The following is a 25,000-nucleotide window of genomic DNA, read 5'->3' on the forward strand; positions in this document are numbered from 1 at the left end:
TGTGGTCACATGGTCCATGGTGGTCACATTGTGGTCACATGGTCCATGGTGGTCACATGTCAGTCACATGGTGGTCACATGGCGGTCACATTGTGGTCACATGGTCACATGGCGGTCACATGGCAGTCACATGGCGGTCACATGGCGGTCACATGGTGGTCACATTGTGGTCACATGGTCACATGGCGGTCACATGGCAGTCACATGGCAGTCACATGGCGGTCACATGGTGGTCACATTGTGGTCACATGGTCACATGGCGGTCACATGGCAGTCACATGGCAGTCACATGGCGGTCACATGGCGGTCACATGGTGGTCACATTGTGGTCACATGGTGGTCACATGGTCACATTGTGGTCACATGATCATGCTGTTATCTCCACAGAGGGCTTCGGTGTGTCTGAAGGCCTTTGAGAGCCTCCTGCTGCTGTCTGCGCTCCAGTCTGAATCCTCAGGGGAGGTTCTGGCCGATCATACCCAGCTGGGAGAGCTGCTGGCTGGGAGGCTGCTGCAGCGTTACTGCCTGCTGCCTCTGGAGAGTCTGGATCCTGGCGAGGTGCAGAGCTGGCCTCATACACCATGGAGGTACCCGACCATGGTGACTTGGGTACTGATAACAGATGCAGGATCAGCAGGGTTAGGTTAACCTCTATCAGCAGGGTTAGGTTAGGTTAACCTCTATCAGTAGGGTTAGGTTAACCTCCATCAGTAGGGTTAGGTTAACCTCTATCAGGAGGATTAGGTAAACCTCTATCAGTAGGGTTAGGTTAGGTTAACCTCTATCAGTAGGATTAGGTTAACCTCTATCAGTAGGGTTAGGTTAGGTTAAACTCCATCAGTAGGATTAGGTTAACCTCTATCAGTAGGGTTAGGTTAACCTCTATCAGTAGGATTAGGTTAACCTCTATCAATAGGGTTAGGTTAACCTCTATCAGTAGGGTTAGGTTAACCTCCATCAGCAGGGTTAGGTTAGGTTAACCTCTATCAGTAGGATTAGGTTAACCTCCATCAGCAGGGTTAGGTTAGGTTAACCTCCATCAGCAGGGTTAGGTTAGGTTAACCTCCATCAGCAGGGTTAGGTTAACACCAGCTGTAGTTATAGTCTAGTTTTTTTATGAATATAATATGATCATGTAGTTATAGTCAGATCTATGTTTCTAGATGAAGCAGTGATTATCATTATTATTATTATCATCATCATCATCAGCTGAGTAATGTTGTCTGTCTCTTTGTGTTTTCAGCTCTCAGTTCTCTCACTGCAGATCTGATCTCAGGTCAGAGTCTTCTGCTTCTAATCACATGACCAACTTCTTCTCTTGGTTGGACTTCCTGGATCACCTGATGAGAGAAGCACCACAGGTATACACGAACACACACACACGCACACACAATCTGAATGTGTTCACGTGGTCAGCAGTATCAACTCAAAGTGTAGTTTTCCAGATGTGTCATACACTGTTTTGTGTGTGTGTGTGTGTGTGTGTGTGTGTGTGTGTGTGTGTGTGTGTGTGTGTGTGTGTGTGTGTGTGTGTGTGTGTGTGTGTGTGTGTGTGTGTGTGTGTAAGCAGGTGTTGGCAGTGAAGCTAGCTCAGTGTGTTCATCGGTTTTGGTTGTTTGATGTTCTCCAGCCTCAGCTGCTACACACGTAAGTACTGATGTACAGTTACACTACAGTAGTACACGTGACCTCTGAGTACACTACAGTAGTACACGTGACCTCTGAGTACACTACAGTAGTACACGTGACCTCTGGGTACACTACAGTAGTACACGTGACCTCTGGGTACACTACAGTAGTACACGTGACCTCTGGGTACACTACAGTAGTACACGTGACCTCTGGGTACACTACAGTAGTACACGTGACCTCTGAGTACACTACAGTAGTACACGTGACCTCTGAGTACACTACAGTAGTACACGTGACCTCTGAGTACACTACAGTAGTACATATAACCTCTGGGTACACTACAGTAGTACACGTGACCTCTGAGTACACTACAGTGTGTGTGTGTGTGTGTGTGTGTGTGTGTGTGTGTGTGTGTGTGTGTGTGTGTGTGTGTGTGGGGTCCAGGTGTGAGCAGGTGGTCCTGGTCTCCACCTCCATCCTCTGTGTTGCTGTCAGAGTCGTCCAGTCCTCGTCTCTGCTGGATCAGCTAGTTCACTTCCTGCTGAGGACACACACACTGACTCCCCTGCTTGTGCAGCGATGCGACCACATCTCTGACCAGGTGAGTGCAGCTCCAGTAGCCTTGTGGGGACCAACACACTGGACATAGACTGTGTATAGAAGAACCACAATCCTTGCTGAGCTCCTCAGAACCACACCAGCTATAAGAGGTTGTGATGTCAATGCTACAGTACAAAACATGTCTCTCTATGTGGACGATGTCCTGCTGTACCTGCTAGAGATAGACACTACCATCCCCCGTCTACTTGAATGTCTACCATCCCATGTCTCCTTGAATGTCTCCTTGAATGTCTACCATCCCCTGTCTCCTTGAATGTCTACATCCCCTGTCTCCTTGAATGTCTACTTGAACGTCTACTTGAATGTCTACCATCCCCTGTCTTCTTGCATGTCTCCTTTAATGTCTACTTGAATGTCTCCTTGAATGTCTCCTTGAACGTCTCCTTAAATGTCTACCATCCCATGTCTACTTGAATGTCTACTTGAATGTCTACCATCACCTGTCTCCTTGAATGTCTCATTGAATGTCTCCTTGAATGTCTACCATCCCCTGTCTCCTTGAATGTCTACCATCCCCTGTCTCCTTGAATGTCTACTTGAATGTCTACCATCCCCTGTCTCATTGAATGTCTACTTGAACGTCTACTTGAATGTCTACCATCCCATGTCTCATTGAATGTCTCCTTGAAAGTCTCCTTGAATGTCTACTTGCATGTCTCCTTGAATGTCTACCATCCCCTGTCTCCTTGAATGTCTACCATCCCCTGTCTCCTTGAATGTCTACTTGAACGTCTACCATCCCATGTCTCCTTGAATGTCTACCATCCCCTGTCTCCTTGCATGTCTCCTTGCATGTCTCCTTGAATGTCTCCTTGAATGTATACTTGAATGTCTACCATCCCCTGTCTCCTTGAATGTCTACCATCCCCTGTCTCCTTGCATGTCTCCTTGCATGTCTCCTTGCATGTCTCCTTGCATGTCTCCTTGAATGTCTACTTGAATGTCTACCATCCCGTCTCCTTGAATGTCTACCATCCCCTGTCTCCTCGAATGTCTACTTGAACGTCTACTTGAATGTCTACCATCCCATATCTCCTTGAATGTCTACTTGAACGTCTACCATCCCATGTCTCCTTGAATGTCTCCTTGAATGTCTACCATCCCATGTCTCCTTGAAAGTCTTCTTGAATGTCTACTTGAACGTCTACCATCCCCTGTCTCCTTGAACGTCTACCATCCCCTGTCTCCTTGAATGTCTACTTGAATGTCTACCATCCCATGTCTACTTGAATGTCTACCATCCCATGTCTACTTGAACGTCTACTTGAATGTCTACCATCCCATGTCTCATTGAATGTCTACTTGAACGTCTACTTGAATGTCTACCATCCCATGTCTCATTGAATGTCTACTTGAACGTCTACTTGAATGTCTACCATCCCATGTCTCATTGAATGTCTCCTTGAAAGTCTCCTTGAATGTCTACTTGCATGTCTCCTTGAATGTCTACCATTCCCTGTCTCCTTGAATGTCTACCATCCCCTGTCTCCTTGAATGTCTACCATCCCCTGTCTCCTTGAATGTCTACTTGAACGTCTACCATCCCATGTCTCCTTGAATGTCTACCATCCCCTGTCTCCTTGCATGTCTCCTTGCATGTCTCCTTGCATGTCTCCTTGCATGTCTCCTTGAATGTCTACCATCCCCTGTCTCCTCGAATGTCTACTTGAACGTCTACTTAAATGTCTACCATCCCATATCTCCTTGAATGTCTACTTGAACGTCTACCATCCCATGTCTCCTTGAATGTCTCCTTGAATGTCTACCATCCCATGTCTCCTTGAAAGTCTCCTTGAATGTCTACCATCCCATGTCTCCTTGAATGTCTACTTGAACGTCTACTTGAATGTCTACCATCCCATGTCTCCTTGAACGTCTACTTGAACATCTACTTGAACATCTACTTGAATGTCTACCATCCCATGTCTCCTTGAATATCTCCTTGAATGTCTACTTGAATGTCTACCATTGAACGTCTACTTGAATGTCTACCATCCCCTGTCTCCTTGCATGTCTCCTTGCATGTCTCCTTGCATGTCTACCATCCCCTGTCTCCTTGAATGTCTACTTGAACGTCTACTTGAATGTCTACCATCACTTGTCTCCTTGAATGTCTACTTGAACGTCTACTTGAATGTCTACCATCCCATGTCTCCTTGAATGTCTACCATCCCATGTCTCCTTGAATGTCTACTTGAACGTCTACCATCCCATGTCTCCTTGAATGTCTACCATCCCATGTCTCATTGAATGTCTCCTTGAAAGTCTCCTTGAATGTCTACTTGAATGTCTACCATCCCCTGTCTCCTTGCATGTCTCCTTGAATGTATACTTGAATGTCTACCATCCCCTGTCTCCTTGCATGTCTACCATCCCCTGTCTCCTTGCATGTCTACCATCCCCTGTCTCCTTGCATGTCTACCATCCCCTGTCTCCTTGCATGTCTCCTTGAATGTATACTTGAATGTCTACCATCCCCTGTCTCCTTGCATGTCTACCATCCCCTGTCTCCTCGAATGTCTACTTGAACGTCTACTTGAATGTCTACCATCCCATATCTCCTTGAATGTCTACTTGAATGTCTACCATCCCATATCTCCTTGAATGTCTACTTGAACGTCTACCATCCCATGTCTCCTTGAATGTCTACCATCCCATGTCTCCTTGAATGTCTCCTTGAACGTCTCCTTGAATGTCTACCATCCCATGTCTCCTTGAATGTCTACTTGAACGTCTCCTTGAATGTCTACTTGAACGTCTCCTTGAATGTCTACCATCCCATGTCTCATTGAACGTCTACTTGAACGTCTACTTGAACATCTACTTGAATGTCTACCATCCCATGTCTCCTTGAAAGTCTCCTTGAAAGTTTCCTTGAATGTCTACCATCCCATGTCTCCTTGAATGTCTACTTGAACGTCTCCTTGAATGTCTACCATCCCATGTCTCCTTGCATGTCTCCTTGAATGTCTACTTGAATGTCTACCATCCCCTGTCTCCTTGAATGTCTATTTGAACGTCTACCATCCCATGTCTTCTTGAATGTCTCCTTGAATGTCTACCTTCCCATGTCTCCTTGAAAGTCTCCTTGAATGTCTACTTGAATGTCTACCATCCCATGTCTCATTGAATGTCTACTTGAACGTCTTCTTGAATGTCTACCATCCCATGTCTCCTTGAATGTCTACTTGAATGTCTACCATCCCATGTCTCCTTAAAAGTCTCCTTGAATGTCTACCATCCCATGTCTCCTTGAATGTCTACCATCCCATGTCTCATTGAACGTCTACCATCCCATGTCTCATTGAACGTCTACCATTGAATGTCTCCTTGAACGTCTACCATCCCATGTCTCCTTGAACGTCTACCATCCCATGTCTCCTTGAAAGTCTCCTTGAAAGTTTCCTTGAATGTCTACCATCCCATGTCTCCTTGAATGTCTACTTGAACGTCTCCTTGAATGTCTACCATCCCATGTCTCCTTGCATGTCTCCTTGAATGTCTACTTGAATGTCTACCATCCCCTGTCTCCTTGAATGTCTATTTGAACGTCTACCATCCCATGTCTTCTTGAATGTCTCCTTGAATGTCTACCTTCCCATGTCTCCTTGAAAGTCTCCTTGAATGTCTACTTGAATGTCTACCATCCCATGTCTCATTGAATGTCTACTTGAACGTCTTCTTGAATGTCTACCATCCCATGTCTCCTTGAATGTCTACCATCCCATGTCTCCTTAAAAGTCTCCTTGAATGTCTACTTGAATGTCTACCATCCCATGTCTCCTTAAAAGTCTCCTTGAATGTCTACCATCCCATGTCTCCTTGAACGTCTACCATCCCATGTCTCATTGAACGTCTACCATCCCATGTCTCATTGAACGTCTACCATCCCATGTCTCATTGAACGTCTACCATTGAATGTCTCCTTGAACGTCTACCATTGAATGTCTCCTTGAACGTCTACCATTGAATGTCTCCTTGAACGTCTACCATCCCATGTCTCCTTGAACGTCTACCATCCCATGTCTCCTTGAACGTCTACTTGAACTTCTACTTGAACGTCTACTTGAATGTGTACCATCCCGTGTCTCCTTGAATGTCCCCAGATCAGTTTGGCGTCTCTGTCTCTGGTGGAGGAGTTACTACAGAAGCCTCACAGGGACATTCTGGATATCCTGGTGCTGAGATTCCTGCAGAGTCGTAGTTACCTGTCTCCACCTGCTGCAGGACAGGAGGACCGGCCCCAAGAGAGACACCAGAACAGTGAGGACAGCGAGTGAGTACAGCACTCTGACATCACTACAGGACATGGTGACATCACTACATGGTGACGTCACTACAGGACATGGTGACATCACTACAGGACATAGTGACATCACTACATGACATGGTGACATCACTATAGAACATGGTGATATCACTACAGGACATGGTGACTACATGACATGGTGACATCACTACACGACATGGTGACTACACTACAGGACATGGTGACTACACGACATGCTGACATCACTACACGACATGCTGACATCACTACAGGACATGTTGACATCACTACAGGACATGGTGACATCCCTACATGGTGACATCACTACAGGACATGGTGACATCACTACATGGTGACATCACTACAGGACATGTTGACATCACTACAGGACATGGTGACATCCCTACATGGTGACATCACTACAGGACATGGTGACATCACTACATGGTGACATCACTACAGGACATGGTGACGTCACTACATGGTGACGTCACTACAGGACATGGTGACATCACTACATGGTGCCATCACTACAGGACATGGTGACATCACTACATGGTGACATCACTACAGGACATGGTGACATCACTACATGCTGACATCACTACAGGACATGGTGACATCACTACATGCTGACATCACTACAGGACATGGTGACATCACTACATGGTGACATCACTACAGGACATGGTGACATCACTACATGCTGACATCACTACATGGTGACATCACTACTGGACATGGTGACATCACTACATGCTGACATCACTCCATGACATGCTGACATCACTACAGGATATGGTGACATCACTACAGGATATGGTGACATCACTACAGGACATGGTGGCATCACTACATGCTGACATCACTACATGCTGACATCACTACATGCTGACATCACTACATGCTGACATCACTACATGGTGACATCACTACATGGTGACATCACTACAGGACATGCTGGCATCACTACATGCTGACATCACTACATGCTGACATCACTACATGCTGACATCACTACTGGACATGGTGACATCACTACATGCTGACATCACTACATGCTGACATCACTACATGCTGACATCACTATATGCTGACATCACTACATGCTGACATCACTACTGGACATGGTGACATCACTACATGGTGACATCACTACATGACATGCTGACATCACTACATGACATGCTGACATCACTACATGGTGCCATCACTACAGGACATGGTGACATCACTACATGGTGACATCACTACAGGACATGGTGACATCACTACATGGTGACATCACTACAGGACATGGTGACATCACTACATGGTGACATCACTACATGGTGACATCACTACATGACATGCTGACATCACTACATGGTGACATCACTACAGGACATGGTGACATCACTACATGGTGACATCACTACATGGTGACATCACTACAGGACATGGTGACATCACTACATGGTGACATCACTACAGGACATGGTGACATCACTACATGGTGACATCACTACAGGACATGGTGACATCACTACATGGTGACATCACTACAGGACATGGTGACATCACTACATGGTGACATCACTACAGGACATGGTGACATCATAAAACTGTGTGTGTGCAGTGATCTGGAGGAGGATCCGTTCTTCTCTGATAGCTTGCTGTTCTCAGACAGTCAGCTGCTCCTTCCTCCTCTCTCCTCCTCCTCCTCTGCTTCTCCCTCTGGTCTGGGATCAGCTGCTGATGTTGTCAACAGGTAACACACACACACACTGAAATTACACAGACTAGTTTTAATCAGTTTTATACTGATGATTGAAAAAAAATGTTGCTGCTTCACATCAGACTGTGTGTGTGTGTGTGTGTGTGTGTGTGTGTGTATAGTTTCCTGTGTTTAGTTCCAGTTCAGGTTCGATCAGCTCAACTGCTGCAGGAAGGAGGATACGAGTCGTACGTCCACGACGCTCACACACAGGTACACACACACGTACACACACACACACACGTACACACACACACACACACACCTCCTCCCTCCTGTCAGTCTGTCTACCTCCTTGCTGCTTCCCAGCATAAACTCCCTCTAGTCAGCTGATGGGCTGCAGGTGTGTCCAATGCCGTGTGCCAATTGGCTGCAGCACCTGCACTGAGAAGTACGTTCCCTAGATCACATCCCCAACCTGAGGTTAGGGATCTTTCCCCTGTGCTCTGTCGTTCCCCTGGTTTGCCACAATACACACACACACACACACACACACACACGCACACACACACACACACACACACACACACACACACACACACACACACACACACACACACACACACACACACGCTACTGACGCTCCTCCCTCCTCAGGTGACGCAGTGCGAGTCTCTCTCTCTGTCCTGGGATTGGCCGCTCAGTCTTCCTCCCTCCTCAGGTGAGGAAGACGAGTTCTTTGAAGGTCACCTGCTGAAAGTTCTGTTCGACCGATTGGGACGCGTCCTGGAGCAGGTAGACATGCACCTGTCTGTGTGATGTCACAGCCACCTGTCTGTCTGTCGTGATGACTCACCTGTCTGTGTCTCGTGATGACTCACCTGTCTGTCTGTCGTGTGGTTGCAGCCGTACGAGCTGAACCTGAAGGTGACGGCTCTTCTGTCCAGACTGTCGGCCTTCCAGCACCCGCTGCTGCAGGAGTACCTGCTGAACCCCTACATCCACCTGTCTCACTGCTCCACGTCGCTGTTCTCTGTCCTCATCAGGGTGAGACACATGTCCACCTGTCTCACTGCTCCGTCTGATGAAACTGTGAAGTCCCATCTATATTCAGAATTAATGGACTGTCTGTCTGTCTCCACCTGTCTGTGTCTCAGTTGATGGGAGACTTGGTGCAGAGGGTCCAGCAGGTGTCCGGCCTGACAGACAGACTGGTGAACACCAGGAGAGACCTTCTGGGTCTGAACCACGCTGCTGGGTAACTACCTGTCTGTCTGCCTGTCTCACATGTCATGGTGGCCGTGTGCAGAATGTTAGACTTCTTACTGAGTTTACATTTCATTTAGCTGATCTTTTATCCAAAGAGACTTCCATGTTTGCTCTGTAACCGTAGTCTTAGCAACAGGACATGGACTAGCGGGACCGGGGCTCGAACCACCGACCCTCTGATTGAAAGACGGGCATGCTAACCACTGAGCCACCCTGTCTCTTTTTTCCTGATTTAAACCTGAGTTTACTGAGTTAAACCTGAGTTAACCTGTGGATTGATCCTCAGACTGGAGCACTTGACTCTGCTGAGAGGAGTTGTCGTCCTTGAGGAGTTCTGTAAGGAGCTTGCCGCCATCGCCTTTGTCAAACTGCCCCTGGACCAGCAGAGACTCACCTGGACCAGCAGAGACTCACCTGGACCAGCAGAGACTCACCTGGACCAGCAGAGACTCACCTGGACCAGCAGGGACAGAAACCCTTCTACCTGAGGACGACAGGTACAGCTGTCTGAACTGGATCAGGGACTCTGCTGGTCCACCTGGACTAAAGGTGACCTGAAGAGTTTCTCAGGCGACCCTGAACGCCTCATTGTCTCTGCCTTCATCACCTGTCTCACTTCACCCTGAATTTACAGTCTGACATCACTGTGACATCACTGTGACATCACTGTGACATCGCCGTGTCACTGTGACATCACCGTGACATCACTGTGACATCACCGTGTCACCGTGTCATCGCTGTGACATCACCGTGTCATCGCTGTGACATCACCGTGTCATCGCTGTGACATCACCGTGACATTCAATTCAGTTTATTTTGTATAGCCCAACATCAAAAATACAAGTTTGCCTCGGAGGGCTTTACAATCTGTACACATGACATCCTGTCCCGGGACCTCACATCGGATCAGGAAAAACTCCCCCAATAAAGATAGTAAAAACCCTTTCACAAGGAAAAAAGGGGAAGAAACCTGAGGGAGAGCAACAGAGGAGGATCCCTCTCCGGATGGACAGAAGCAATAGATGTCATGTGGCCAGAATGAATAACGTAACGGAGTTACAGCACATTCAATGAATGTGACAGAAATGATTCATATAATGAGTAGTATGCATGGTCCATGATCCAGATAGCCACGACCCATTAAGCAGAAGGAGGTAGAGAGGAGGGGCATCCCAGGGGCAGTGGGAGGAGAAAGCAGGGCCATGGCAGCTGGCAGGACCGGCTCCAGGCCAGTTGCATCAGCAGGGCCATGGTTGCATCAGCAGGGCCATGGTTGCATCAGCAGGGCCAGGGGGAGGACCCTGGTCCTCCCCCTGGTTCCAGGCAGCCACTAATCCATGGAAAAAGAAAGTAGAGTTAGTAATATGCATTGAAGAGACACTCGTTTATCCAGAAGGAGAGAAAGAAGAGGTGAAGAGGAGGAGAGGAAGAGCGAAAGAGGAAGAGAAGGAAAGGAGGAGCTCAGTGTATCCTAAGATGTCCCCCAGCTGTCTAGGCCTATAGCAGCATATCTAGGGGCTGGACCAGGTAAACCTGAGCCAGCCCTAACTATAAGGCTGAAACAGCCCTAACTATAAGCGCTACCAAAGAGGAAAGTTTTAAGTCTACTCTTAAATGAGGTGACTGTCTGCCCCCCGGACTGAAAGTGGAAGCTGATGCCACAGAAGAGGAGCCCGATAACTGAAAGCTCTAGCCCCCAACCTACTTTTTAACACTCTGGGAACCACAAGTAACCCTGCATTCAGTGAGCGTAATGCTCTCGTGGGGTAATATGGCACTATAAGGTCCTTAAGATATGATGGTGCATCACCAGTTAAGGCTTTGTAGGTAAGGAGAAAGATTTTAAATATGATTCTCGATCTTACAGGAAGCCAGTGGAGAGCAGCTAATACAGGAGTAATGTGATCTCTCTTCCTCGTTAGTACACGAGCTGCAGCATTCTGGATCAGTTGGAGAGATCCAAGAGATTTACCGGAGCAGCCTGATAATACGGAGTTACAGTAATCCAGTCTTGAGGTAACAAATGCGTGGATCAATGTTTCTGCATTGCGTTGAGACAGGATGTGCCGGATCTTTGAGATGTTCCGTAGGTGAAAAAAGGCGGTCCTTGAGATCTGTTTCACGTGAGAGCCAAAGGACAGGTCCTGGTCAAAAATAACTCTGAGATTCCTTACGGTGGTGGTAGATGCCAGAGCGATGCCATCCAGAGAAACCATATCATCAGATACTTGATTTCTGAGGTGTTCTGGTACGAGTAAAATAACTTCAGTCTTGTCCAAGTTCAGCAGCAGGAAGTTGCAGGTCATCCAGGTTTTGATGTCTTTAAGACACGCTTGAAGTGTCATCTGGCTTGATCGACAGATATAGTTGAGTATCATCGGCATAACAGTGAAAGTTTATGGAGTGTTTTCTGATAATATTGCCTAAAGGAAGCATATATAAGGTGAATAAAATTGGTCCAAGCACAGAACCTTGTGGAACTCCATGATGAACACCGGTGGTCATCGAGGCCTCATCGTTTATAAATACAAACTGAGATCATCTGATAAATACGACTTAAACCAGCTTAGTGCTGTACCTTTAATACCAATCGACTGGTCTAGTCTCTGTAATAAGATGTCATGGTCAATGGTGTCAAACGCTGCACTAAGGTCTAACAAGACCAGAACAGAGACAAGTCCTTTATCAGCACTAAGGTCTAACAAGACCAGAACAGAGACAAGTCCTTTATCAGCACTAAGGTCTAACAAGACCAGAACAGAGACAAGTCCTTTATCAGCACTAAGGTCTAACAAGACCAGAACAGAGACAAGTCCTTTATCAGCACTAAGGTCTAACAAGACCAGAACAGAGACAAGTCCCCTATCTGATGCAACTAGAAGGTCATTAGTAATTGTCACTAGTGTCTCTGTGCTATGATGCTTTCTAAATCCTGACTGAAACTTCTCAAATAAACTATTGTTATGTAAAAGTCACACAACTGGTTTGCGACTACCTTCTCCAGTATCTTAGAGAGGAAGGGAAGGTTAGAGATAGGTCTGTAGTTAGCCAACACCTCTGGATCCAGAGTGGGCTTCTTAAGAAGAGGTTTAATTACTGCTACTTTAAAATACTGTGGTACATGACCCATTAGTAAAGACCCATTGATAATATCTAGTAGAGAGGCACTAACTAAAGGTACAACTTCCTTAAACAGCTTAGTCGGAACAGGGTCCAGGAGACAGGTAGACGATTTAGAAGTAGAAACCATTGAAGACAGTTGGTCGAGGTTGATGGTAAAAATCCATCCAGACACACAGCAGGGCCCACAGCCTCCTCCATGTCATCCCACCTGAGGATGGACCGGCAGTAGTCGAGGGCAGGAGATCACCGATTCTGTCTCTAATAGCCAGAATCTTACCATTGAAGAAGTTCATGAAGTCATTACTACTGAGGTCTATAGGAATACACGGATCCACCGAGCTATGACTCTCAGCCAGCCTGGCCACAGTGCTAAAGAGAAACCTAGGGTCGCTCTTGTTTTTCTCTATTAGTGATGAGTAGTAGGCTCCTCTGGCATTACGGAGGACCTTCTTATATGTTCTCAGACTATCCCGCCAAACCGGGACTCCTCCAGACCGTTGGAACGCCATATGCCCTCAAGCTTCCTGATGCTTGCTTTAATATACGGGTCTGAGGGTTGTACCATGGAGCGAGCCTCCTTTGCTTAATGATCCTCTTTTTTAGAGGGGCTATCGAGTCCAGTGTCACTCTCAATGAGCCAGTAGCACCATCGACGAGCTGATCAATCTGGGAGGGAGTAAAGTTAGCACAGGAGTCCTCTGTTATATTGAGACATGGTAATGAATCAAATACAGAAGGAATCGCTTCCTTAAATCTAGCAACAGCACCGTCAGTTAGACATCTGGTGTAAAAACTCTTGCCTAACGCTGTACAATCCGGTAGTATAAACTCAAAAGTTATAAGGCAATGGTCTGATAAAAGAGGGTTCTGAGGAAACACTACTGAATGCTCCACGTCAATGCCATATGTAAGAACAAGGTCGAGGGTGTGGTTAAAACAGTGAGTCGTTCCTGTACTCTCTGACAGAAGCCAATCGAATCCAACAATGAGCTAAATGCAACACTAAGGCTATCATTGCTGACATCCACATGAATATTAAAATCCCCTACAATAATAACCTCATCAGTCTTAAGGACCAAACTTGACAAAAACTCAGAAAATTCTGAAATAAATTCTGAGTATGTACCTGGTGCTCGATATACCACAACAAACAGAATGGGCTGAACTGTTTTCCAGGTTGGATGTGAAAGACTAAGAACAAGGCTTTCAAATGAGTTGCAGTTCAGTCCAGGTTTAGGACCCATTAACAGACCCGAGTCAAAGATGGCAGCTACTCCACCTCCTCGGCCGGTGCCTCGAGGAATGTGAGTATTAACATGACTTGGAGGAGTAGATTCATTTAGGCTGACATATTCCTCATGTCTCAGCCAGGTTTCAGTAAGACACAACACATCAATATCATTATCTGATATTAATTAATTTACTAATACAGCTTCAGAAGACAAAGACCTAATATTTAGGAGTCCACACTTAACTCTCCTATCATGTTGCACTTTTGCATTAGTGGTGTTAACCTTTATGAGGTTATTTTCTATAACTCCTCTTTTGGTTACTTTTGATTTAATTAGTTTAAGTGGCCGTGGGACAGACACAGTCTCTATAGAGTAAATGTGGGCAGCCGCCCTAAAGAAAAGAGGGAATGCAGAGAAGGGTGTGAGACTACAACTCTGCTTCTGCTTCCTGGTCTGTCATGTACGAGGTCGACCAATACACTTGGTCATATTTACAGGAAGGAGATCCGCTCCATCCGAAGTGGGATGGATGCCGTCACCCCTGATCAGACCTGGGTTTCCCCGGAAAGACCTCCAGTTGTCTACGAAGCCCACATTGTTTGCTGGACACCACGTGACAACCAGCGGTGGAAAGCTGACATGCGGCTACACATCTCATCAGTCACCGTGTTTGGGAGCGGGCCAGAGAAAACTACGGAGTCCGCCATTGTTTTGGCGTAAGCACACACCGACTCCACGTTGATTTTAGTGACCTCAAAGTGGCGAAGTCGGGAGTCATTACCGCCGACGTGTATTACAATCTTACTGTATTCACGTTTGTCTTTAGCCAACAGTTTTAAATAGGACTCAACGTCACCCGCTCTGGCCCCAGAAATACATTTGACTGTGGTCCCCGGTTTCGCGATCTTCACGTTTCTAACAATTGAGCTCCAGACAACCAAAGTGTGTTTCTCAGTGCCGCTGAGTGGCGAGAGGTTAGGAACGGGAAGAGGCTGGCGGTGTCCAGAGGACTGCTCACATCCCGGCTTCTGCCTCCCTCGTACAGTCACCCAGTCCCTCAGCTGCTCGGGGGCTGCCGGGGAACAGCTAACGCTATCAGAAGCTAAAGCTAGTTGGTCCGCACCGACTACGGGAGTTGGGCTGGCTAACGAAGCTAACGTAGCTAACGTCTGAGCTTCAATGGTGCGGAGCCTCTAACTCCACTAACTGCATCTAACCCACTGAGACCTGCCTCCAGCATAGCAAATAAACTACACTTATTACATGTACCGTTATCATTAAAGAAGGCAGGGGAATAGCTAAACATGTGACACGCTGAGCAGGAGAGGAAGAGGAATAAGACATCGCTAGCTGCTAGGCTAAGTAAGGTAGCTAACGATTAGCAGAACAAACAAAGTGAAAACAGGACAGTTAGATTTAAGCGTTGAGACGCTAAAAGAAGAAGAGAGTCGAGTGTTTAGATGTGAAAGATGTACAGCAGGTGATCAGGCGCTTGTACTGGAGAATATCACACAATTAGCTCGGTTTAGCTGGAGCTGAGACAAGTACGTTATCGGCTAACACATACGCGCACGGTGAAACCGGAAGTGACGTAATACGCTTACCAGCTCAGTCCGCTGACATCACCGTGTCCCATCCTGCGCTCAAACAGCAGTTTTAGTTATTTATTATAGTTTTAATATTCTTCCATGAAACACAAGAAAGCAAAGTTTCTATCTGATGATTTCAATAAAAAAGTAAGTCAATAAAAAGTGAATCTAACTTTTTAACCTGTGGATCATCTTCTTTATTGATTAGTTTCTTTTGGGGCATTAATGCATGTATATATGTATATATGTGTATTAATATATTAATATACGGTGTGTATTAATATATTAATATACGGTGTGTATTAATATATAAATATACGATGTGTATTAACATATACATTACATTTAATTTAGCTGATCTTTTATCTAAGACTGTTTACCTATATATGTGTTTGTATTTGTAATAACTGGTATTTCATTACCTGATGTTCAGATAACTGCTGTTGTTCCAAAAGCACTATATTTGTTTCACTAGTCTGAACACATCTAAGCAATATTTTAGTAATTTTCTTAGTGAAAAAACTTCAGAAGAAGTTATTTCAGCACTTTGGTTTTACAATACCTTCATTTCAATGTAAATATGTATTTTCATATAACAAAACAAATACAAGTCACATAATAGTCCAATCTTGTTTACATTTACGTTTTCCTTTCATTTAACATTGCAAGCACTGTTTTATATATATATATATATATATATATATATATATATATATATATATATATATATATATATATATATATATATATACACACTGTATGTATACACTGTATATATACACATATATGTGTATATATACAGTGTATATATACACATATATTTATACACTGTATATACACACATATATATATGTGTATATATACAGTGTATATATATGTGTATATATACACATATATATACACATATATATATATATATATATATATATATACACTGTGTATATACAGTGTATATATACAGTGTATATATATATATGTATGTGTGTATATATACATATGTATATGTACATGTATATATCATATAGTATCGTAAATATATATATATATATATATCATATTATAATAAATTTATATTAATATGCATATATATATATTAATAAATAGATATGTATATACATACATATATGTACATATGTATTATGATAAGATAATAATTAATATATATATTATAATAACTATATACTGTATTATAATATGATATATTTTATATAATATATTAAATATGTCATATTATAATACATATATGTATGTGTGTATTATAATATGATACATTTTATATAATATGATGTGTACATATATATATGTCATATAATAATGTAAAATATATATTTAATGTATATGACATAATGAGAGCAGTAGCATGATGGAGCATGAGGATGGTCCCGGGCTTTTATTGTGAAGGTCCGGACCGGATGCACGAGTTCCTCCCTGCAGAGGAGGAGAGAGGAGCTGAAGGTCACATCTTCATCCTCATCGTCCTCCTTATCGATACCGACCAGCTGCGTGACGTGAGACAGGAAGCAGAGCGACAGACGGTCAGCTGCAGCATCTCCTTGTGCGCGTTGTCCTGCAGCCTACGTCTCTCTCTCTCTCTCTCCACCTGTCTCTCTCTCTCTCTCCCGTCTCTCTCTCTCTCTCTCCCGTCTCTCTCTCTCTCTCCACCTGTCTCTCTCTCTCTCTCCCGTCTCTCTCTCTCTCTCTCTCCCGTCTCTCTCTCTCTCTCCACCTGTCTCTCTCTCTCCACCTGTCTCTCTCTCTCTCTCTCCCCCGTCTCTCTCTCTCCACCTGTCTCTCTCTCTCCACCTGTCTCTCTCTCTCTCTCCCCTGTCTCTCTCTCTCTACCTGTCTCTCTTTCTCTCCCCCTGTCTCTCTCTCTCCCCCTGTCTCTCTCTCTCTACCTGTCTCTCTTTCTCTCCCCCTGTCTCTCTCTCTCTCCACCTGTATCTCTCCCCCTGTCTCTCTCTCTCTCTCCCCCTGTCTCTCTCTCTCTCTCTCTCTCCACCTGTCTCTCTCCCCCTGTCTCTCTCTCTCTCTCTCCCCCTGTCTCTCTCTCTCTCTCTCCCCCTGTCTCTCTCTCTCTCTCTCTCTCCCCCTGTCTCTCTCTCCGCCGGGATGGGTAACCGCGGCATGGAGGACCTGATCCCGCTGGTGAACCGGCTCCAGGACGCCTTCTCGTCCGCCGGGCAGAACCACAGTCTGGACCTGCCGCAGATCGCCGTGGTGGGCGGGCAGAGCGCGGGAAAGAGCTCCGTGCTGGAGAACTTCGTGGGGAGGTGAGCTGTCTGTCTGTCTGTCTGTCTGTGAGCTGTCTGTCTGTCTGTCTGTCTGTGAGCTGTCTGTCTGTCTGTCTGCCTCTCTGTCTGTCTGTAATATATGAATATGACATAATATAATAATATCATAGTCTATAATAATATATGTTTTAATAATATTATTCTGTTTGAGTGATTCAGAAGTCACTGACAATATGGGAGGTGTCTGTTGATTGGTGGTGGTGATGGGGGGCTGTCATCATGATGCCGAGTTAAGGGTGTTGACAGCCGAGTGGAAGAAACTGTTCCTGAGCCTGCTGGTCCTATAGCGCCTCCCAGAGGGGAGGAGGGCAAAAAGTCCATGGCTGGGGTGAGTGGGGTCCCTGACGATGGTGTGCACTCTCATAGGCAGTGCTTGAGGTGGATGGACTCTATGGCAGGGAGTGGAGTACCGGTGATGCGTCGGGCGGTCTTCACCTTCCTCTGCAGAGCTTTCCGGTCTGAGAGAGCAGTTGCCAAACCAGACTGTGAGTCAGGATGCTCTCGATGGTGCAGCGGTAGAAGTTCACCAGGATCAGAGGAGATATTCTTCAGTCTCCTCAGGAAGAAGAGACGTTGGTGGGCCTTCTGGACCAGGGTCAAGGTGTTGAGGGTCCAAGAGAGGTCCTCTGAGATGTGGACACCCAGGAACCTGAAGCTGGAGACACAACCAACCTCTGTTTCATTGATATGGATGAGGGAGTGTGTGCAGCGCTTTGTCTTCCTGAGGTCCACGATGAGCTCTTTGGTCTTCTTGGTGTTGAGGGTCAGGTTGTTGTTGGCGCACCACACCGCTAGGTGCTGGACCTCCTCCCTGAAGGACAGACCTCCTCCCTGTAGGACAGACCTCCTCCCTGTAGGCCAGACCTCCTCCCTGTAGGACAGACCTCCTCCCTGAAGGCCAGACCTCCTCCCTGTAGGACAGACCTCCTCCCTGTAGGCCAGACCTCCTCCCTGAAGGCCAGACCTCCTCCCTGTAGGCCAGACCTCCTCCCTGAAGGCCAGACCTCCTCCCTGTAGGACAGACCTCCTCCCTGTAGGACAGACCTCCTCCCTGAAGGCCAGACCTCCTCCCTGTAGAACGGACCTCCTCCCCGTAGGACGGACCTCCTGCCTGTAGGCCGGACCTCCTGCCTGTAGAACGGACCTCCTGCCTGCAGGCCAGACCTCCTCCCTGTAGAACGGACCTCCTCCCTGTAGGACGGACCTCCTGCCTGTAGGACGGACCACCTCCCTGTAGGCCAGACCTCCTGCCTGTAGGACAGACCTCCTCCCTGTAGGTCGGACCTCCTCCCACCACCGCTGTGTAGTCTGCAAACTTGATGAAGGTAATGGAACCATGTAGGCGTGCAGTCATAGGTGAACAGGGAGTAGAGGAGGACCCAGCACACAGCCCTGTGGAACGCCAGTGTTCAGAGTGAGGTAGAGGAGGTGTGGCCTAACCTTACATCCTGAAGTCTGTTGGTTAGTAAATCCAGTATCCATCTGCAGAGGGAGGTGCCAAACTCACCTAGTTTGGTATTCAGTTTGGAGGGGATGATGGTGTTAAATGCTGAACTGAAATCAATGAACAGCATTCTCACGTAGGTGTTGTTGTTGTCCAGGTGGGAGAGGGCGGAGGGAAGCGCTGTGGAGATGGCGTCCTCTGTACTTCTGTTCTGGCGGTATGTGAATTGTAGGCGGTCCTGTGTGGGTGGTAGGTTTTGAGATGCACAAAGCACTTCATAACGATGGGGTGCAACAGGCCGGAAGTCGTTGAGGCTCGATGCAGTGGAGTGCTTTGGCACTGGCACGATTGAGGTGAGTATGAAGCATGTGGGTACGGCTGCTTGGGCCAGTGACAGGTTGAAGATGTCAGTCAGGACCGCAGTCAGCTGCCCAGCACAGGCCTTGAGCATGCGTCCAGGGATGCCATCAAGGCCAGCAGCCTTACGTGCATTGACTCTGCTTAGCGCAGCACACACGTCGGTGGGGGAGAGGGTGAGGGGCTGGTGGTCTGCAGGGGGAAAGTCTCGATGGCCTCCGCCTCCTGGTTGTCCCTGTCAACGCGAGCATAAAAGTTGTGAAGCTCATCAGGAAGGGCTGGATGCCTTGCCACATGCGGGTTGAATTACTCCTCAGTCCTTAGCTTGTGGTTGTGCTTGGCCCTCTCGATGCCCCTCTTCAGGTTGGCTCTGGATGAGCTGTAGTCACCTGGTCTGAAGGTGGTGTCGACCTCTCTGCTCATCCACGTTCTGTTCTCTACCTGTTCAGGTTCTCTGTTCTCTACCTGTTCAGGTTCTCTGTTCTCTACCTGTTCAGGTTCTCTGTTCTCTACCTGTTCAGGTTCTCTACCTGTTCAGGTTCTCTGTTCTCTACCTGTTCAGGTTCTCTACCTGTTCAGGTTATCTGTTCTCTACCTGTTCAGGTTTTCTGTTCTCTACCTGTTCAGGTTCTCTACCTGTTCAGGTTCTCTGTTCTCTCGGTTCTGTTTACTTTTTGAATTAATGGTTCCTCCTCCTCTCTTCCTCCTCTTCCTCTTCCTCTCCTCCTCTCCTCCTCCTCCTCTCTTCCTCCTCTTCCTCCTCCTCTCCTCTCCTCTCCTCCTCTCCTTCTCCTCCTCTCCTCCCCTCCTCTCCTCCTCTCCTCTCTTCCTCCTCTCCTCGTCTCCTCCTCTCAGAGACTTCCTCCCTCGTGGTTCAGGTATCGTGACTCGTCGTCCTCTGGTTCTTCAGCTCATCAACTGTCCAACAGGTGAGCAGGTTGACTGTCGTCATGGTTACACTGTGATCAATGAGCTGATCAGTGAGCTGATCATGTGTATTGGTCTTGTGTATTGATCATGTGATGTGTATTGATCATGTGTATTGATCTGAGTATTGATCATGTGTATTGATCATGTATATTGATCATGTGTATTGATCAGAGTATTGATCATGTGTATTGATCTTGTATATTGATCAGAGTATTGATCATGTGTATTGATCTTGTGTATTGATCAGAGTATTGATCTTGTGTATTGATCATGTGTATTGATCAGAGTATTGATCATGTGTATTGATCATGTGTATTGATCAGAGTATGCAGAGTTCCTGCACTGTAAAGGGAAGAAGTTCGTGGACTTTGAGGAAGTCCGTCAGGAGATCGAAGCTGAAACGGATCGAATCACCGGCCAGAACAAAGGAATCAGCCCAGTGCCGATCAACCTGAGGGTGTACTCCCCCAACGGTACCACGTATATATACACATATATACATATACACATATATAAACACATATATACACGTATATACACACACTCACATATTACACCCCCCCGTGTGTGTCCTCAGTACTGAACCTGACTGTGTGTGTCCTCAGTTCTGAACCTGACTCTGTGTGTGTCCTCAGTACTGAACCTGACTCTATGTGTGTCCTCAGTTCTGAACCTGACTCTATGTGTGTCCTCAGTACTGAACCTGACTGTGTGTGTGTCCTCAGTACTGAACCTGACTCTGTGTGTGTCCTCAGTACTGAACCTGACTCTATGTGTGTCCTCAGTACTGAACCTGACTGTGTGTGTCCTCAGTACTGAACCTGACTCTATGTGTGTCCTCAGTACTGAACCTGACTCTGGTGGATCTTCCCGGCATGACGAAGGTCCCGGTCGGGGATCAGCCCGCCGACATCGAGAACCAGATCAAAGAGATGCTGCTTCAGTTCGTCACCAAGGACAACTGCCTCCTGCTGGCCGTGTCTCCGGCAAACTCCGACCTCGCCAACTCAGACGCTCTGAAGATCGCCAAAGAGGTCGACCCCCAAGGTCAGACCCTCGGCTCCTCGACCCTTTACTTCCTCGACCCCTCACCTCCTCGACCCCTCACCTCCTCGTCCCCTCAACGCCTCCCCTCCCCTCACCTCCTCCTCTCCTCACCTCCTTGTCCCCTCACATGTCTGTATTCTGTCTTCAGGTCTCAGGACCATCGGTGTGATCACTAAACTGGACCTGATGGATGAAGGGACGGATGCCAGAGACATTCTGGAGAACAAGCTGCTCCCACTACGCAGAGGTAAGAATAGAAACCAGTAGAGAGGTAAGAATAGAAACCAGTAGAGAAGAATAGAAACCAGTAGAGAGGTAAGAATAGAAACCAGTAGAGAATAATAGAAACCAGTAGAGAGGTAAGAAGAAGCAGTGATCAGACTAGGTTAATCTGCAAGTAACAGACTCCCAGGTGTCCTCAGAGACAATGATGAGCTCAGGTAACAGACTCCCAGGTGTCCTCAGAGACAATGATAAGCTCAGGTAACAGGCTCCCAGGTGTCCTCAGAGACAATGATAAGCTCAGGTAACAGACTCCCAGGTGTCCTCAGAGACAATGATAAACTTAGGTAACAGGCTCCCAGGTGTCCTCAGAGACAATGATAAACTTAGGTAACAGGCTCCCAGGTGTCCTCAGAGACAATGATAAGCTCTGGACTCAGGTTACATCGGGGTGGTGAACCGCAGTCAGAAGGACATCGATGGGCGTAAAGACATCACAGCAGCTCTGCAGGCTGAGAGGAAGTTCTTCCTGTCGCACCCGTCATACCGACACCTGGCAGACCGCATGGGCACTGGCTACCTGCAGAAGACCCTCAACCAGGTTCGCACACACACTCACTCAGGTCTTCATTTAAGTGTTCTGGTAAATCCTCTTGTGTTTGTTCCTCTAATGTACACCGAAGGTGCTCAAAAGGTTCTTAGAAGTCCATTTGAGAGTCCTCAGAAGGTCCCCTGAAAGTTTTTAATAGGTCCTCAGAAAGTCTTTAGAAGGTCCCCTAAAAGTCTTTAGAAGGTCCTCAGAAAGTCCTCCGAAGGTCCTCAGAATGTCCCCTGAAAGTCTTTAGAAGGTCCTCAGAAGGTCCCCTGAAAGTCTTTAGAAGGTCCTCAGAAGGTCCCCTGAAAGTCTTTAGAAGGTCCCCTAAAAGTCTTTAGAAAGTCCTCAGAAGGTCCTCAGAATGTCCCCTGAAAGTCTTTAGAAGGTCCTCAGAAGGTCCCCTGAAAGTCTTTAGAAGGTCCTCAGAATGTCCTCAGAATGTCCCCTGAAAGTCTTTAGAAGGTCCTCTGAAGGTCCCCTGAAAGTCTTTAGAAGGTCCTCAGAAGGTCCCCTGAAAGTCTTTAGAAGGTCCTCAGAAGGTCCCCTGAAAGTCTTTAGAAGGTCCTCAGAAGGTCCCCTGAACGTCTTTACAAGGTCCTCAGAAGGTCCCCTGAAAGTCTTTAGAAGGTACTCAGAAAGTCTTTAGAAGGTCCTCAGAATGTCCTCTGAAGGTCCCCTGAAAGTCTTTAGAAGGTCCTCAGAAGGTCCCCTGAAAGTCTTTAGAAGGTCCTCAGAAGGTCCCCTGAAAGTCTTTAGAAGGTCCTCAGAAGGTCCCCTGAACGTCTTTAGAAGGTCCTCAGAAGGTCCCCTGAAAGTCTTTAGAAGGTCCTCAGAAGGTCCCCTGAAAGTCTTTAGAAGGTCCTCAGAAGGTCCCCTGAAAGTCTTTAGAAGGTCCTCAGAAGGTCCCCTGAACGTCTTTAGAAGGTCCTCAGAAGGTCCCCTGAAAGTCTTTAGAAGGTCCTCAGAAAGTCTTTAGAAGGTCCTCAGAATGTCCTCTGAAGGTCCCCTGAAAGTCTTTAGAAGGTCCTCAGAAGGTCCCCTGAAAGTCTTTAGAAGGTCCTCAGAAAGTCTTTAGAAGGTCCTCAGAATGTCCTCTGAAGGTCCCCTGAAAGTCTTTAGAAGGTCCTCAGAAGGTCCCCTAAAAGTCTTGAGAAGGTCCTCAGAAGGTCCCCTGAAAGTCTTTAGAAGGTCCTCAGAAGGTCCCCTGAAAGTCTTTAGAAGGTCCTCAGAAGGTCCCCTGAAAGTCCCCTGAAAGGTCATAGGTGTGAAACCATCCCGGCTGAATCTTCTTCTCAATCAGACGGACTGTAAATCTTCGAGTCAAGCTGCTTGGAACTGACAGTTGTAAATAAGAGTTTAATATGAATGTGTCTTCTATTCCTCTTCTATGATAACTAATAATAATAACAATAATTAAAGTGATGTATGGGCCCTCACACCTTTGTGCACGTCGGGGGTTCTGGCAGGAGAATGTCTGCAAACATCGGACACGAGTTATAGTTTTATTCTTGCATGGAGGTCTGCTGGAAATGAGGCTTCCTATAACCACTGTGTGGTGCTAGACAACATGCTCTAACATGAATTATGTTATATCAACTGTAGACAACATCATGTAAATGTCATGTTGATCGGATGCTGTTTGTCACATAACACTGACTTCCCCGGATAAGCGGCTGATAATGGATGCATGTCCTCAGAGGTTCATTGGTCCATATCTTCTAAACACAATGAGATATCAACTAGCTTTTGATAGCTTTTGATGACATTGATCCAATAAGGATCGGCAGAAATGTCTGTAGCAATCAGTCCAGGATGTGTCTTGCATGTGTCTACCTGGTTCAGAACTATGTTGCACTCGGACAGTGAGATGACGTGGTTTGTGGTTTGAGGTTTGAGTTTAGTGTTAGCTTAGCAATCAGCTTCCTCTGTAACCTAGTAACAAAGTGTGTCTCCGTTACCAGCAACTGACCAACCACATCCGGGACACGTTGCCGGCGTTACGCAGCAAACTGCAGGGCCAGCTGCTGTCCATCGAGAAGGAGGTGGAGGAGTACAAGAGCTTCAGGCCAGACGACCCGGGACGCAAGACCAAGGCCCTGCTGCAGTCAGTGCTAATGCTACATATAGATGCTAATACTACACACTAATATACCTAGATGCTAATACTACACACTAATATACCTAGATGCTAATGCTACATATAGATGATAATACTACTTATATAGGATAACGCTACATATATGTTAATACTAGACAGGAATACATATGGATGCTAATGCTATACATAGATGCTAATGTGTGTGTGTGTGTGAGAGAGTGTGTGTGTGTCTGTGTGTGTGTCTGTGTGTGTGTGTGTGTGTGTGTGAGAGAGTGTGTGTCTATGTGTGTGTGTGTGGTGTGTGTGTGTGTGTGTGTGTGTGTGTGTGTGTGTGTGTGTGTGTGTGTGTGTGTGTCAGGATGGTGCAGCAGTTCGCGGTGGACTTTGAGAAGCGAATTGAAGGATCTGGAGATCAGGTGGAAACATACGAGCTGTCAGGAGGAGCCAAGATCAACCGGATCTTCCACGAGCGCTTCCCCTTTGAGCTGGTCAAGGTAACACACACACACACACACACACACACACACACACACACACACACACACACACACACTGTGGTAACACACACACACAGACACACA

At 46.6% G+C, this 25,000-nt stretch overlaps 2 protein-coding genes across 3 annotated transcripts in view; both read left to right on the top strand.

The window, feature by feature from the left end:
* The window catches only part of LOC306740196 (FHF complex subunit HOOK-interacting protein 2B-like), a gene marked incomplete at its 5' end in the record, with an annotated part of 13,138 nt that extends 3,129 nt beyond the window's left edge, over positions 1-10,009 (top strand). The window contains 11 exons of the mRNA XM_079222301.1: positions 388-587; positions 1,244-1,361; positions 1,571-1,647; positions 2,077-2,233; positions 6,360-6,529; positions 8,142-8,273; positions 8,402-8,492; positions 8,877-9,014; positions 9,126-9,266; positions 9,377-9,477; positions 9,775-10,009. Coding sequence (XP_079078427.1) covers positions 388-587; positions 1,244-1,361; positions 1,571-1,647; positions 2,077-2,233; positions 6,360-6,529; positions 8,142-8,273; positions 8,402-8,492; positions 8,877-9,014; positions 9,126-9,266; positions 9,377-9,477; positions 9,775-9,976 — 1,527 coding nt within the window. The 3' untranslated portion in view covers positions 9,977-10,009. The remainder of the gene's footprint in view (positions 1-387; positions 588-1,243; positions 1,362-1,570; positions 1,648-2,076; positions 2,234-6,359; positions 6,530-8,141; positions 8,274-8,401; positions 8,493-8,876; positions 9,015-9,125; positions 9,267-9,376; positions 9,478-9,774) is intronic.
* A 7,535-nt stretch (positions 10,010-17,544) lies between these two features.
* LOC306739756 (dynamin-1-like) overlaps positions 17,545-25,000 on the top strand; it is a gene marked incomplete at both ends in the record, with an annotated part of 27,445 nt that continues 19,989 nt past the window's right edge. For both annotated transcript variants that reach the window (XM_079221806.1, XM_079221805.1), the window contains 8 exons: positions 17,545-17,705; positions 20,383-20,456; positions 20,781-20,930; positions 21,301-21,504; positions 21,653-21,751; positions 22,167-22,327; positions 24,283-24,425; positions 24,778-24,913. In XM_079221806.1, coding sequence (XP_079077932.1) covers positions 17,545-17,705; positions 20,383-20,456; positions 20,781-20,930; positions 21,301-21,504; positions 21,653-21,751; positions 22,167-22,327; positions 24,283-24,425; positions 24,778-24,913 — 1,128 coding nt within the window. The remainder of the gene's footprint in view (positions 17,706-20,382; positions 20,457-20,780; positions 20,931-21,300; positions 21,505-21,652; positions 21,752-22,166; positions 22,328-24,282; positions 24,426-24,777; positions 24,914-25,000) is intronic.

This window comes from Taurulus bubalis (genome assembly GCF_910589615.1).
Source record: "Taurulus bubalis genome assembly, chromosome: 8".
Classification (NCBI taxonomy): Eukaryota; Metazoa; Chordata; class Actinopteri; order Perciformes; family Cottidae; genus Taurulus; species Taurulus bubalis.